Genomic DNA, 14,343 nt, shown 5'->3' on the forward strand with positions numbered 1-14,343 from the left:
CACAGTGTTTCTCATAATAACGTGACTGTAGCAGGTACCAGTAGTATTTCATGGGGAACTCTCTGATCACACATACTTGGCTCTCTTCCTTGCTCTTTATTGACTCCAAGCTGTTGTCCAAGAACTCAGGAAGCTTGTGAATATAGACGTAGGAGGAACGAGCTGCTGGGCATGAAGAAACTACGCTGGAGCTAGGCAAGTGGAAGCTGCACCCACATTGCTGCTGTTTCTTCCTGCCCTGAGCTCTCCAGCTACAGCACTGCTGCAACTTCCAGCCAGTGGGAACTGAGCTGGGGCAGGGCAACTTCCAGCTGTCCCCACATTGCAGCCAGGAAGCTGTGGGGGGTGAGAAGGGGAAGGGAGAAGGCAGGAAGAAGTAGCAGCAGTTTCTTGATTCCCTGCTCAAGCTTGATGCCTCACTAGCTGGACACAAAGTCTGTGCTGCAACCAGGAAGTGGAGGGTGGGGAGAAGTGTCAGCAGTGCAGACACAGCTCCCCTCTGGCTGGAAGCTGTGCTTTTGCCCCAGGGGCTGGAGACCTAGGAGTGGGAAGAAGCAGTGATGAAATGGGTGCAGCTTGCAACTGCTTGTCCCTGGCACGGGAGCAGGCAAACCCCCCTCACTACTGACATGCCACCAAAGCTACCCAGCCCACACTGGCCTGGGGCTGAGTTGTTCTGGCACACAGCTTGTAAAGATTGCTGGCCCCTGACTTAATGAATGAAAGGCTAAAAGGGATGCTTAATAAGCATCACCTTATTTCAGTTGAATTAAAAATGTATATCCAATTCAGACCTTGGGCTTCAGGAAAAGAGTCAAGAAAGCTACATGAGGGAATGGGAAGGCTGTTGCATCTAACAGTAGTGCTGACTCACTGCATTCCTCACTCAGCTTCCCTTGGCAGGATCCTACATGGGCCCTGAGTGCACTTTTCAGTTGCTCCATCTGATAAACCTTTCCATGGGGGCCAGTGGCAGCATTACCACTAACCCTTGGCACTGAATGCCTCTTCTGTGTAGGGAATTGAAGTTTGTGCCTGCAGAAGGGAAGCCCTGTGGCCTTGGTAATTTATAGTGACTGTCATGTAACCCATTGTGCAAATAGAATAACTGATGGAAAGATGCCCAGATGCTTTTTCCACTGCTGTGATACCTTAGAACTGAAAAGGAGCCAGATAGAATGTTTGAGGGGGGGGACTGCTGCAAAGAAAGGAAAGTATTTCTAAAAAGTTAAAATGCTCTTTTGAAAATGCATTAGATGGTTTAGTATTTTGCCCTTTGGGCTATTAAAATACACTATGTATTTTCAAACTAACCTTGTGGATTTGTGAAACTACTCCCTGAGTTGCAGCTTCTTCTGTCCTGCCACTTTTAAGTGTTGCACCATAAGAAATGAAAGCCTTCAGGGAGGAAAGATTTGCTCCAGAATGATCCGCAGCAGCATTTCAAAGCAGAAGAAACAGGTGGGAAGGAGGATGTGGGCCCTGATGGCCTCACAGATCTGTTGTCAGGAAGCTAGAGTACCACTATATATTCAGCCTCCAGTGCCCTTTCTCTGGCAGATAATATGTTGTTTCCAACATACGTTAATTTATTTTCCTTTAGTCATTTTTTAAAGTTATGAGATTTAATTTTTCTTTCAGCTTTAGATATTTATGATTTACATTAGAGGAACATAAATCCAAATATTCTTGGGATATACTTTTTAGACCCTGCACTAGTTTGTACTTATGCTGGAAGTACAGAATACTTTGTAACCAAAGCTAAGGACAGAAGACCTTATAGTGTTTCTGTGTTGTAACAATAGCCACTGGGCAGACAGCTGCCAAACATCTTGCAATTAATCTGATGCTTGTTGGCTTTCATTTCTTTTTCTTTCAGAACCAATGCCCTGAGGCAGAGGAGTTGGTCTTCAGCCATATTGTGATCTGTAATGACACACAGGAGACACTGCGGTTTGGCCAGGTGGATACTGATGAAAATATTTTGCTGGCTAGTCTCCACAGTCACCAGTACAGCTGGCGCTCTCACAAGTCCCCACAGGTACGTCAGGAACAGCCTCACAAATGCAGCAATTGTTAAAGTTGGCTGGTGTTTTTCTTCATTGATTTTTTCATTTTCATTTATGTGCTTAGCTATCTTTAGCTTTCTAGCTCCTTTAGGAGTCAGATGCTGTCACTGCATTGGACGAAAGATAAACAAAGAGATGAGGAAACACAGAAGTTTAGATATAAAAAAAAGTACAACTGCACGTGTGCATACCCTTTCTCTCCCAACCCTAGTCACATTTATTGAAATTCAAGCTTGTGAATCAAAGCAACAAAAAAAAATGACAGAAACTTATTTGCTTAGTGCACAGTCTTGTCACTTCTTCATGCGATAGACACTGGAACTGGTTGGAAGTTTTTCAGTGAATCATGTTTTCATCAAAAAGAATGCCAATGCATTGACACTAAAACTCTTTGCAAAAAAACAGTCATTTGGTATAGATGCCCAACTCAAAACATTTTTGGGAAGAAAGTTTGGAAATTGTTAAAACATCCATTTTGACATTTTAGGACCAGACAGTTTCAGTTTTCCAAATCAAAATGAATTTTTATTTTTAAATTATAATAAGCATATGATGCTGAGATGGATTTTAAAAGGTTTGCAGTCAAAACTATCAGCATGAAATGTTTTGATTGATCCCAACTGTTATTTTTTTCAGTTAAAAAAATTGACTTTTCATCTTGCTTCAAGATGGAAAAATCTTTCTATATGTCAGTCATATGCATGCGACAGTAAAACCATTCCCTATCTGTCTCCACACACATCCCATTCTCAGGCGACTGTATGCTGCTAATAGCCCAATTCTCCTCTGTTTGTTAGTCAGTAGTCCTGAAGCCAGACATTTGGTTAAGAATTTTTATCGGAACCTAAGGAAAATTCAGTCCAAGTCAGGTGCCTTCATGTGTTAGAAAAGGACAATGTTTAAAGACCAGTTATAATGAATATCTATGGTCAAGTTCATAACTGACAAGGTATATGCTGAAAGCAGGATTTGTTTGCTGATACCTTTTATTGGAGCAACTATATAGCTGAATAGATGATAAACAAGACTGAATTGGACATATAGGCTGGAATCAACTGGATGGAGTTCAGTGCTGATAAATGCAAGGTGACAATGAAAGACACAGTATTGGGAAGAATAGTCAACAACACAAATACAAAATGGGTGACAACTGGCTGGATGGGATCACTACAGAGCAGGATCTAGGAGTCTTGGTGGATTATAGATTTTGCATGAATCTGTCATGTGACAGATACACAAAAGATGAACACAGTTTTGGGCTATATCAATTTAAAATAAGTGGCTACGAGAGGTGATATTCTGTTTTTACTCAGCATTGGTTAGTCTTTATTTCAAGTACTGGGTGCATTTCTGGGCTCCATGTTTTTAAAAATGACTTAGAAATTATAAAGGGTCTTTTTTACCATAGGGTAAAATTCCTTCATGATTCCAAATATGGCTATTGGTGTGACCCTGAGTGAAGGGGCAAGGCCTTCTAGCCAGGAACCTCTAGCTTTGGTCCCAGCAGAAGCACTGGCACACCCCAGTCAAAGTCCCTAGCTCTAGCCAACACCTAATGCGTCTTGGAAGGCTTAAGAACACCCTGACACATGTAGCAGAAAAGGGAGGAGGCAGTGAGGGCAGTCAGCAAAGCCCAGAAGCATGGGAAATACCCATGGTAGAACATAGGCATAGCTATGCCTAGATCATCCCCAACCAGTGGCTGTCCAAACTCTTCTTAAACAACTCCAGTGATGGAGAGTCCACAACTTTCATAGGCAGTGTATTCTACTGCCATACTATTCTAAATCTGAAGATTTTTTTTCTATATCCAATCTTAAACTTACTTTGCTCCAACTTCAAGCCATTGGTCTGCACCCTCCTCTCTACAGCAAGAGAGAAAAGGCTTTTTCCCTCTTTTTTTACAGTAGCCCTTCATGTCTTTGAAGACTGCTGTCATGTCCTCTCTTAAGTGCCTTTTCCACAACATGCCTAGCTTTTTCAGCCTCTCCTCATTGATTGCACATTTTGAGTTGTTTGCATAGTTTTAGGATTAGGTTAAACCAGACTTGTACAAGATGACTTTCAGGCACAAAATATCCTCAGGTATTTTTAAAGGCATTAGCAAACAAATCATGGTGGTCCCTGGACCACCATATAGCTACAACACTACTAAAAGGTTTATGCTGATCATAAAACAGGTGAAAGTGGCAAATTTATTGTAACTTGCACTAGTATAGCAATTGGTGGGGGGATAAATAACTGTATCTTTCAGTAACTTGGTAATCTGGGTGGGCCAAATTCAGCCAAAGAGTAAGCTGTTGTTGTTAAGGTTAAATTTGGCATAAAAAATGTTGGAGATTGTATAGGCATACATTAGGGAGATAGATATTGTGTTAATAAGGGTTTGTCTGAAGCCCAGCAAGGGAGAAGATGTTATAAAAACATTGTTTGCTGTGAAGAGTTAAGTGTGGTTCCAGCCTTGCTTCTGCTCTAAAAACCAGCAGCAGAAATCTCATTATGAAATACACAGAATAAAAAAAGAAAACAACTGAAACCTTTGAGACTTATAGAACTAATTTGGGGTAGATAAATAGATAGATAAAATAAAGGAATAAAGTATTTAAAAGAAAAATAACACATTTAGTTAGTAGATGACAGTACAATCCTCAGATTCACATTGTGGATGTTCAACCAATGGAAGTGGTTGTAACAACTGGTTTTCTGGCTGTTCTGTAGTCTGGTCAGGTCATTTTTAGGATTAGATTATTGATAAATATTCAGTAGTGTCAAGGTGGATCTAATGGTCCCAAAAAACCAATGGGGCCAATAGTAGTCATCACAGGGAAGATTGCTCCTTCTAGTGTAACCATCCACCAATCCAGTTGCCTCTTTTAAAGAGTCACAGATAGAGTCAAGAAGTAGGTTCCACTGTCATCCTGTTAAAATCAATCAGATAAAACACATTTTGAAAATTTCATCTTTGAACACTTCATTTCTAGAATATATCAGATAATTGTCATGTGTACCAGGAAACTTGAAGACCCTTCACTCTAGTTCTTTAACCTAAAAATCCAGTCTTTTCAACTTTAGCTCAAACTTATATAATAGTTTGAGTTGCTATTTTGTTACCTTGCAAGACTGATTTTCTCTCTAACCCTCCTTTTACTATCACTTATACGTGACCAAAAAGGCTAAGCAGGGTCAATTCTAGCCTGCTGTTCTGGTGGGGAGCACACTGTGGAGCCTTAGTATAAGCATGTTTTGCTGTAAATGATTTTGTAAGTAGGACATACAGATTTCCTTTTCACACCAGGGGGAGATGGCAGTCTGGCCCTGGCAGTGGGTTGCAAAGACTGCTTCCTGATTGGTTCCCCATATTATCATGCTTTGTTTGATTGGGTAAATGTGATTTTGTAATAATTTTGTTGCAAGTGAAGCTGACTGTGTCTGGAGGGAGAAAGAATAAGACTCAGAGAGAGCTGGGGGTAGAAAGGGTAATCCTGGGGGTGACAGAGAGCTGGAGAAATGGTAGTCCCAGAGAGCTCAGAGTGAAATCCAAGCAAGGACAGAGGAAACCATAGCAGCATAATAAAGACTATGTGGAGCTGAGCAGTCAGCTGTGCTATTTGAGATGTCAGTACTCTGATCTCTCTTCCCATTTCGAAGAAGAAGCATACACCTCTTCCCAGGAGCTGACCCCAAAAGGAAGGAGCTCTCCAGAGGAGTGCTGCAGGTCCCCAGGGAAGCCAGGGACTGAGAAGAATCAGGGTCTCAAAGGCAGAGGCTTGCCTTGTGAAAAGCTACACCAGGAGAGGGAAACAAAGTAAGGCTTCTTCTGGAGTTCTAAGGCAGACTTTCCCCTGCAAGAAGCATAATCCTGTGACACTATACACCTTCCTTTACCTTCTGTAGCAGAAGCCAAAGGTTTCTTGCCTTTGTTTTTGATTTAAACCATGAAACACAAAATAACATTATAAAAATAGTTTTCTAATTGGTCTATATGCAAGGTATTTTTGTGATAACAAAATGTGTTTGGACAGTAAGGCCAACAGAAAAGTAGGAAGGTCAACTCCTTTGGAGCCAATAGGAGTTTTGCCATTGTCTGAGAACAGGATTGGGTTCAAAGTGGGGAACATCTGGCTATGTTCTTTGGTCGCAGAGTCAATACCTACAAACTGCTGTAAGCCTCCATATTTTATTTTCACATGAATATTACAATAGTTTCCAGAAACCCTGTTGAAGATCAGGGATGCATTTTGCTAAGGGACATACAAACCTACACAGGCTTGATCTCTTTCAAAACTCCATTTAGTTTGTAATGGAAGGGCCAAATTCACCCATTGATATTAGTGATGCAATTTGCAGAGGACATAATTTGGAAGAAGCAGATGGTGATCAGGCAAGGGTATCCTGAGGTGCAACTCACATTCAGCCTCTGTACCTTAGCATAAGAGCTGTGCATACGTGAGCTGACTACATCTAAGGAAAGAAAAATGGGTGACTGGTAAGAGAAAATGAATAGAAAGAAGAAGCAGACCAGGAATAGAGCTAGAAAGATCCATGGAAAAAGAGGCAATCCCATAAGCTCTGAGTTGGTTTGCATCAGGATTAAAATGTAAACATTATACGGTGGGGGCACCCACTTTCATAGCCTCTGTAGAACTCCTGGATTGATCTGATGCTAGATGGCTGGGTGATCATGAATCTGTCCTTGACCTTTGGAATGGTTTTCAGAAGTATTACTGTTCTGTTAACACTTTACATTGGCTTTCCCATGATGATAAGCTTAGAAACTGAAAAAGAACATTGAGGCAGCATCACAGAACACATAAAAGCAAAGTCTTTCCACTTGCTGTTGAATTTCAAGCTACTTTTCATTACAAAGGTCAAAGAACCTTGGCATCCAAATGTAAGGTCAGTGCATTTGGCTAATTTTAAGTAGGGATCACTGTTAATGCCATGTACTTTAGAAAGGTTCATCTGGACTCTCAGCAGTGAACTACTTTGTAATGTTAGATCTATATTTATTAACATATATTTAATAAAGCTATATTTATTAAAAATATTACAAATGTCATCATGGGAAGTGTGATATTAATGTGAATGTTTTTCTAATGAAAACAGCAACTCAATTATGTCCTTGTTTTGTACCTATGTTATTACGGAACTTTTCTAATTGTTTCCATGCTGAACTGGATAATGAATAGCTCATCATCTAGAGGTCAGAATAATGCCCAAGAATGGACAAGCCCTGTGAGTGTCAGATTCATGGAATGCTAAATGACTTCATAGTTATGAAATTATTTCATTTCTCATGATAATTCCCAACTTGCCAAGTTAGTGAATTTTAAGAACTCTGAGAGCAGATTGTAAGATAAATGTGAAATAATCCATACACTTGGAGTCAGGGACTTCCCTCCAGGCATTAGTTCATACTTGACTTACTTGACTTACACTTGGGGATAAAATGAGTTAGGACAAGGTCTTAGATACCACATTCTCTTACTGGGAAAGAAAACCAACTTGCACAACTGTGGCTGGCTCATATTTCTTGTTACACAGGCACTAAGAAGCAGCGGTTGCCATAAAATACTTTATTTAACCTTTGCAAAATGTTTTTTTAGTATGGCAAGGCAGTTCAGTTAAATGAAAACAAATAGTTTGAAAGGGTTGTGTTTCTTTTGCATTCATATCAATTAAATTCTCAATTTTTCTTTTGCTAATTAAAATTAGGAAGAGATGTTGTAATTGCCTAATCAAGATATTTAACAAAAAATAAGTAAGTCTCTTACATCATTTTTTATGTTAGTGTTCCATTAAAATATTTTAATTTTGTTCTAGGTGATTTTTACAGCATGCATGATGCCACCTTGGGGGTACATTTACAACATATTTAACCTGTAAAATTAAAAAAGAAAAGTTCCAGTGCATAGCTGTAGGATTTCATTTGATCAGTTACTGAGTTATAACCTTCAAAATGTGTGGCCTTCGCAAATTAGGATCCTTATCTGAAAATATCTGCATCTCTTCAGTATCCTTTTCTTTCCTCACCTTCATTTCGTCTCCCCAGTCTAACCCTTCTATGTCTCAGTCATCCTGACTGTTCCTTTTACCTTCCTTTCAGCTTACTCTTCAACTCGAACAAGTCTCTTCTAATTTGGTTAACATTTAATTGCTGAGTTAGATATGCCGTTCTTCCAGCCAGTTATTTTCTACAAATGTTTTGAATGTTCCCCATATTCAAGTCATCTCCAAGTATATTGTCCCTCTCCAACTTAAAGGAAATCCAGGACTTGTCATATGGAGCTGTCAGAAATCATAGCAAAGTTTGCCAGACCTCGTCTGTTTTAAATGTGGATTTTAATGGAAGTAAGAAATCTGTCAGACATCAGTAAAAGTAATGAATATCAGAATATCAGTCCTGTGTTTTATACACTGAACTGGCTCCTAGTCTGTTACCAGATCTGCTTTAAGGTCCTTATCTTGATGTTCTAGTTGCTTTGTGGCATAGACCTTAATTATGTCAGAAGTCATCTTTGTCTCCAAGGTAGCCATGTACCAAAGGGAATTGGTGCATATAGGATTTGAAGTAAAACTGTTAAATGAAGGGGAATCAGATCTTAGAATCATAGAAAATTAGGTTTGGGAGGGACCTGAGGAGGTCATTTAAGTTAACCCTCTGCTCAAAGCAGGACCATTCCCATCTTCTCAGCAACTGGCTTACGGCTTCAGAATTATATGTAGTTCAAGATAAAAAAAACAAAACAAGGTTCTTGCCAGGGATCACAGTGAATTTAAAGCCCATCTAGTCATGTTAGATTCTCCTGAATATGCTCTCTGAAGAATGTGTTTGCAAAACAGCACCAAAAATCCTGTAATACACCTTCTCTCTGTGTTTTCTAATTTCAGCTACAGTCCAGCTTCCATGGAATTTAGTATTAAACAAATGAGCAGGAAGGTGAATTTTACCTAGCACAATTTGAATTTGAGGGCTATTCATCAATCCCTAGTATAAGCTCCTTGATATCATTTAACTTTAACCACCTTTTTACAGTTGACACTCCTCTTATCAGTTTCCCTTATTATTAATCTATGCTAGATAAAATAGATCACATTTTATTATTAATTACAGTTGTTCAAACCTACTGAAATTCACTGAATCAGCAGAATCACACTGTTAGTATAATTACAGTCAGAATACGCTCTTTATCTTTCTCCTTGTTCACAACCCATGTTTGGAATTTTTTTCTTTTTTCTTTTCTTATTTCCAATTCAAGCTGCAGCACATTCAGACTCTCTTGATGTTTGTCTGTAATTCCAGTCATTTAAAAAAAAACCAGCAACACCTGAGACAGCCCCCTTCCCCAAACCCTTGTGATTAATGGCTGCTATATGTGTGGGTTTCTATTTAAACACTGAAAATACAATACGTTTATGTTGTATTTCACAGAGAGAAAAAAACAGTCTCTGTTGTAAAGAGTTTACAATCTAACACACCAATCATATTCATATAGATGTGTGTGTGTGTGTGTGTGTATTTAAATTGAATTACCACATGAGTAGCTCTGCATGTGAATAGTCTCATTGACTTTAGTCAAACTACTCACTGTGCAGGTGTACATTTGAGAAATAGCACGTATAGGAAGAACAGGTAGTATGGGACAGGGTGGAATGCTATTTAAAGGAAATCAGTTTTAAGGAGAGATTTTTTACAAAGAAAGGTGCACTGTAAAAGAGAGGTTGCTTCAGGTATTAGGAGAAGCATGAAAGGTTTTTATGGTATATGAAATGTAAGAAAACAAAAGCAACAATGAAGAAAGAAGAGGTGGCAGCACTAAGCAGTGTTAGTGGGAGTAGATGGGTATAACATGAAAATGATGTTGAAGTGTTTGGATTTGTGGAAGAGGCAAGCAGCCAATGTGGGGATGATATGTCCAAAGAAGCAGAAGAGCCAGCATGGCTGAAAAGTCTTTAGGTATTTACACAGGGAGATTACTAATAGTAGAGAGATTTTTGATTTAGCAGGAAGAGGCATAACAAGCTTTACTAACTAAGTGTCATATATTGTTCACTGGTTATTAGAATCACACTGAGCAGAACACTTTTGGATTCTGTTAAACAGGTCAAAATAAAGAGAATAAAGTAGAAAGCCTGTACGTTTTAGGTACAATATTGTAGTGTTCTCATGCGTTACTATAAAATTTAAGCAGTGAATGTATAGTAAACTTTAAACAGTGAGTTTATAATAGCAATGTAGCTGTGTAACATGTATGTGCCTGGGCAGTGTGAACTAAATGTTATTCTAATAGTTGGCAAAAAAAAAAAAAAAAGGTTGTACACAAAAACTATGGTTTCAGTTTTTGATTTAAATAAGTTGGCTGATTCTGTTCAGTAGATTCTAATAAAATCTAGGCTAGGTTCAGACATTCAAAAAGCCTAAGGCAGAATCAATCTAAGTTACACAGTTTTCTATAAACAGCATAGTTGAGACAGTAGCAAACAGAACATACATTCACCCTTTGGTGGGGGTGGAAAATCTTAGAGCTGGTTCCACCATTTTTAATCCAGTCTATGTCTGCTGAACTTCTGTTCTGCTATGGGCATAGGCCGATATTATGTGCTGACTTCTGTTCTTTTACAGGCAAACACTGGTTTCCAATCACTTATACCAGTACAAGTGTAGTGTCTATACCTGGTGCTACAGAATACATAGAGTACAATGTTTCTGGCATTAGGTTTCAGGGTTTTGATTCTTTTTCTGATTCTTTCAAACAAAATTAAAATAATCAGCAGACACTGAAGCTAGATGAATTCTAAATGGAAATGATAAGTTTGGGGGGTGGTTAAGGGAGTAACTAACCATTGGAACAACTTGCCTTGGGAAGTGCTGTATTGACCATCAAGTGAAGTCTTTAAATGAAAATTAAATGTCATGGTAAAAGATTGTATGTGAGTTACGAGTTTGATGCTGGAATCCTAGAGTTGAAATTCCATGCCTCCGTGATGCAGTGAGTACGACTAGATGGCAAGAATAATCCCTTCTTGTCTTAATATCCCTGGATCTGTGAAAAAGGAGGAAGTTACAGTTATCCAGGCCAGAGCTGTCCCACTGATGTCCCACAGGGGATTAATCTACAGCCCCATGGCTCCTACCTAGTCACCACTTCCGCTATTGCTCTAGCTGCTGCTGCTGCAGCTAGAGTATCTAGACCATCCCTCACTCTCTCAGCTCTTGCTTCCTGCTTCTGCTCCAGGTGGTGGGGTGACGCAGCTCACAGCACCAGAAGAGCCCACAACACAGCAAGGGAGCTGAGGTGGTAGCCACTCAGGCTATGTGAAGCTTCAGTAGCCAATTTGATTTGGAGGAGATTCGGCCCAATTCAGCGACCAAATCTCTGGATCTGAATCGAATCAGGAAACCAATTAAAAGGTTGAATTGAATTGGAAGCCTCTGAATCAATTTGGAAAAGATTTGGCACCACTTCTGAGGTTCGGCCATAGACTAAACAGGCAGCAGTCCTCACCACACTAGACACAGCTGCCTCCAGCTGGAAAGTCTGTTGTGGTAGGTGGAGGGGAGAGGAGAGGGGAGGGAAGGAAATGGGTATGGGGGAGGGAGGGATTGGGGCTGGGGCTATGAGAAGCCGGCTGGGGTGGGGGGTGCGGGACTCTGGGAGGAAGACGGGGGGGGGGTGCGGAATATGGGCGTGACAGTGCTGGAAGTGGGGGCTATGCCCTGCTTGCCCAGCTGGGGTGGGGGGACACAATGCATGGCTCACTCCAAACAGAAGGGGGAAAGTGACAGCAGGGCATAGCCCCTGCTCCCAGTGCTGCCATGCCTGCATCCTGCCCCCCGCCCTGGCTGGACAAGCAGCGGCAGTGCCTGCATCCCCCCTCCCACCTGGGCTGGGAAGGTGGTAGCAGGGCATAGCACCCGCTCTCTATGCTGCTATGCTGCATCTGCACTGGGAGCGGGGGCTCTGCCCTGATACCGCTTGCCCAGCTGAGGGGGTGGGGGCACGATGCAGGCCTGGCTTGCTCCAGGCAGAAGAGGAAAAGTGGCAGCAGGGCATAGCCCAGCTCCCACCACTACCATGCCCACATCCCACCCCCGCCCCCCCACCCTGGTTGGGCAAGCAGCGGTCTATGCCCTGCTGCTGCTTGCCCCCTTCCACCTGGAGCAAGCCATGCCTGCATCATGCCTCCCTCCCCCACACTGCAGCTGGGCAAGTGGTGGCAGGGCATAGCCCCCGCTCCAAGCATTGCCATGCCCGAATCCCACCCCCTTCCCCGCCCCAGCTGAGCAAGCGGCAGCAGGGTATAGCCCCTGCTTCAAGCACTGCCGCACCCACATCCTCCACCCCCTCCCTGCGTCCCACGCCCCCTGCCCCAGCTGGGCAACTAGTCCCAGCCCCAGGCCCAATCCATCCCTCTCCCACACCCCTTCCTCCCCCCTATACCCACCACAACAGACTTACCAGCTGGAGGCAGCTGTGTCCAGGGTGGGGAGGACTACTGCCTGTTTAGTCTATGGCTGAATCACCAAAGGGGTGATGAATCTTCAGATCCAATTCAACCAAGTCAAACTGGGACAGTGATTTGAATCTCAATTGAATCACTGTCTCTCTGAATCGTCTGAATCCGAAGCGAATACTTGCCACTTCACACAGGCCTGGTAGCCAGCTGTCCCAGTGGTGCAAAGGCTGCCCCACATGCTTAGTGTAGCTCTGTATGTGGCGGGGGAAGGGGGATCCATAAGTGGTATTCAGTGGCTATCTCTATATATGGTAGAGTGGTGTGGGGGGTGGGGGACCATGTGGCCTGGAGGGTCTAAGGCTTGCACTACTGCAGCCCCCATTGGTGCAGCCCCCAACTGTTTAGAAGTTGGACAGTCCTGATCTAGACAATCAAGGATAATGACAAATCCTGATTTTTAGCTGTGGCAATCAAAAGAATGGGTCGGACCTTGAAGTCTTCTAATTCACATGGCAGCATTGAATATTGAACTTTAATTGTTAGACAGGTTAGCAGTTCATTTATTTCTTTTAATTTATTTAACACCAGAATTAATTTGGAGCTACTTTCCTTTTGTTCTTTTAAAATAGTGTGTCCAAAACAGTTCTTTTCTTGAATTTTTTTAAAAAGTGATTATAGATTTGGATAGACTTTCATTTAGACCATCATCCTCCTTCCCCACAGAAAAGAAAAAACTAAATTCAAAAATCAATTCATGCTTCTTCTTCAACAGGATAATAATTCATCATTATTGATTTCCAAATTGCCATTCTTTCAGGTATTAGATTATGTTCCATAAAGTGTAAGAGGATATACAGTACTCTTGTGGGTTCAAATAGAAATTGTGACTTGAAACATCAGTCATTATCTGGAAATTTTTCTGCTTAATTGTTTAGGGATGTTACAGATTCTCTGAACAACCTTTGGTACTTAATTTAATCTTCCCCCGGCCACTTACAGAGCAACAGCGGGCAAAATAAAGCTTTATTTTATTTTTACACTTTTAAGTAGTGTGAAATGTATTGTCAGTTCCCCTTGGGACTCCACATGCCAGTTTGATGATTTAACTAAATTATGTGTAATTGGCTTTCCAAATAATATTTTGAATAGATAAGGATTTTTATTGTCCATGTGGATTATCATAATTGTGGATCATCATAAGTTTGTTACTATTTCTTGCTCTCAATGCTCTTCTGGTCTAGAACATTTAAGCTAAATTGTACTAGTGATGTATGGGACTACTTTGTAGGCAGCGTGGAGACACACAATGCCTCTTGGTGTTCCACAAGACGTAAGAAAAAGAGTATCTGGGTGAAACCACCCTTGCTTGGGAAAGATCTGCAGACACTCAACTGAGAAATTTGAAGGAGATAGGCCCATGGCTTCTTTTCTCCCCATCTCTGTTTTGGTGGTTTGCACCATCAGTGGTGGTGGACAGGATAGCCACATGTACAATTACAAATAAAAGAAGAAATCTAGGTCAGATTAAAACTTCAAATTATTTCTGACTGCCATGTTTCTTTGTTCACTGCTTGCTTTGCTATTATTATTATGGTTTTACAGTCAGTGAGCTGGGTGTTGTAAAACATGGAAAAGAAAGATGGCAACCTTCCTCTTGCTTTAGTTTTTCAATAAAAATTCCTTTTCCTTGAAGTTCCAATGCACAGCTCTCCTCCACTGTTCACAGACAGTGAACCAAGATATCTTTCAAAAGCAAGTTTAGTTAGTTAACATAATACAGTAAAAGCTGTGTTAACCAGCATTTTACTATCCGGAA

At 41.1% G+C, this 14,343-nt stretch overlaps 1 protein-coding gene across 4 annotated transcripts in view; it reads left to right on the top strand.

Annotated features, from left to right (window-relative positions):
- The window catches only part of VPS13B (vacuolar protein sorting 13 homolog B), an 883,845-nt gene that overhangs the window by 812,001 nt on the left and 57,501 nt on the right, over positions 1-14,343 (top strand). For all 4 annotated transcript variants that reach the window (XM_090040420.1, XM_090040419.1, XM_090040417.1 and 1 more), the window contains one exon: positions 1,880-2,041. In XM_090040420.1, coding sequence (XP_089896546.1) covers positions 1,880-2,041 — 162 coding nt within the window. The remainder of the gene's footprint in view (positions 1-1,879; positions 2,042-14,343) is intronic.

This window comes from Crocodylus siamensis, chromosome 3 (genome assembly GCF_052110815.1).
Source record: "Crocodylus siamensis isolate JL-2025a chromosome 3, ASM5211081v1, whole genome shotgun sequence".
NCBI lineage: Eukaryota > Metazoa > Chordata > Crocodylia > Crocodylidae > Crocodylus > Crocodylus siamensis.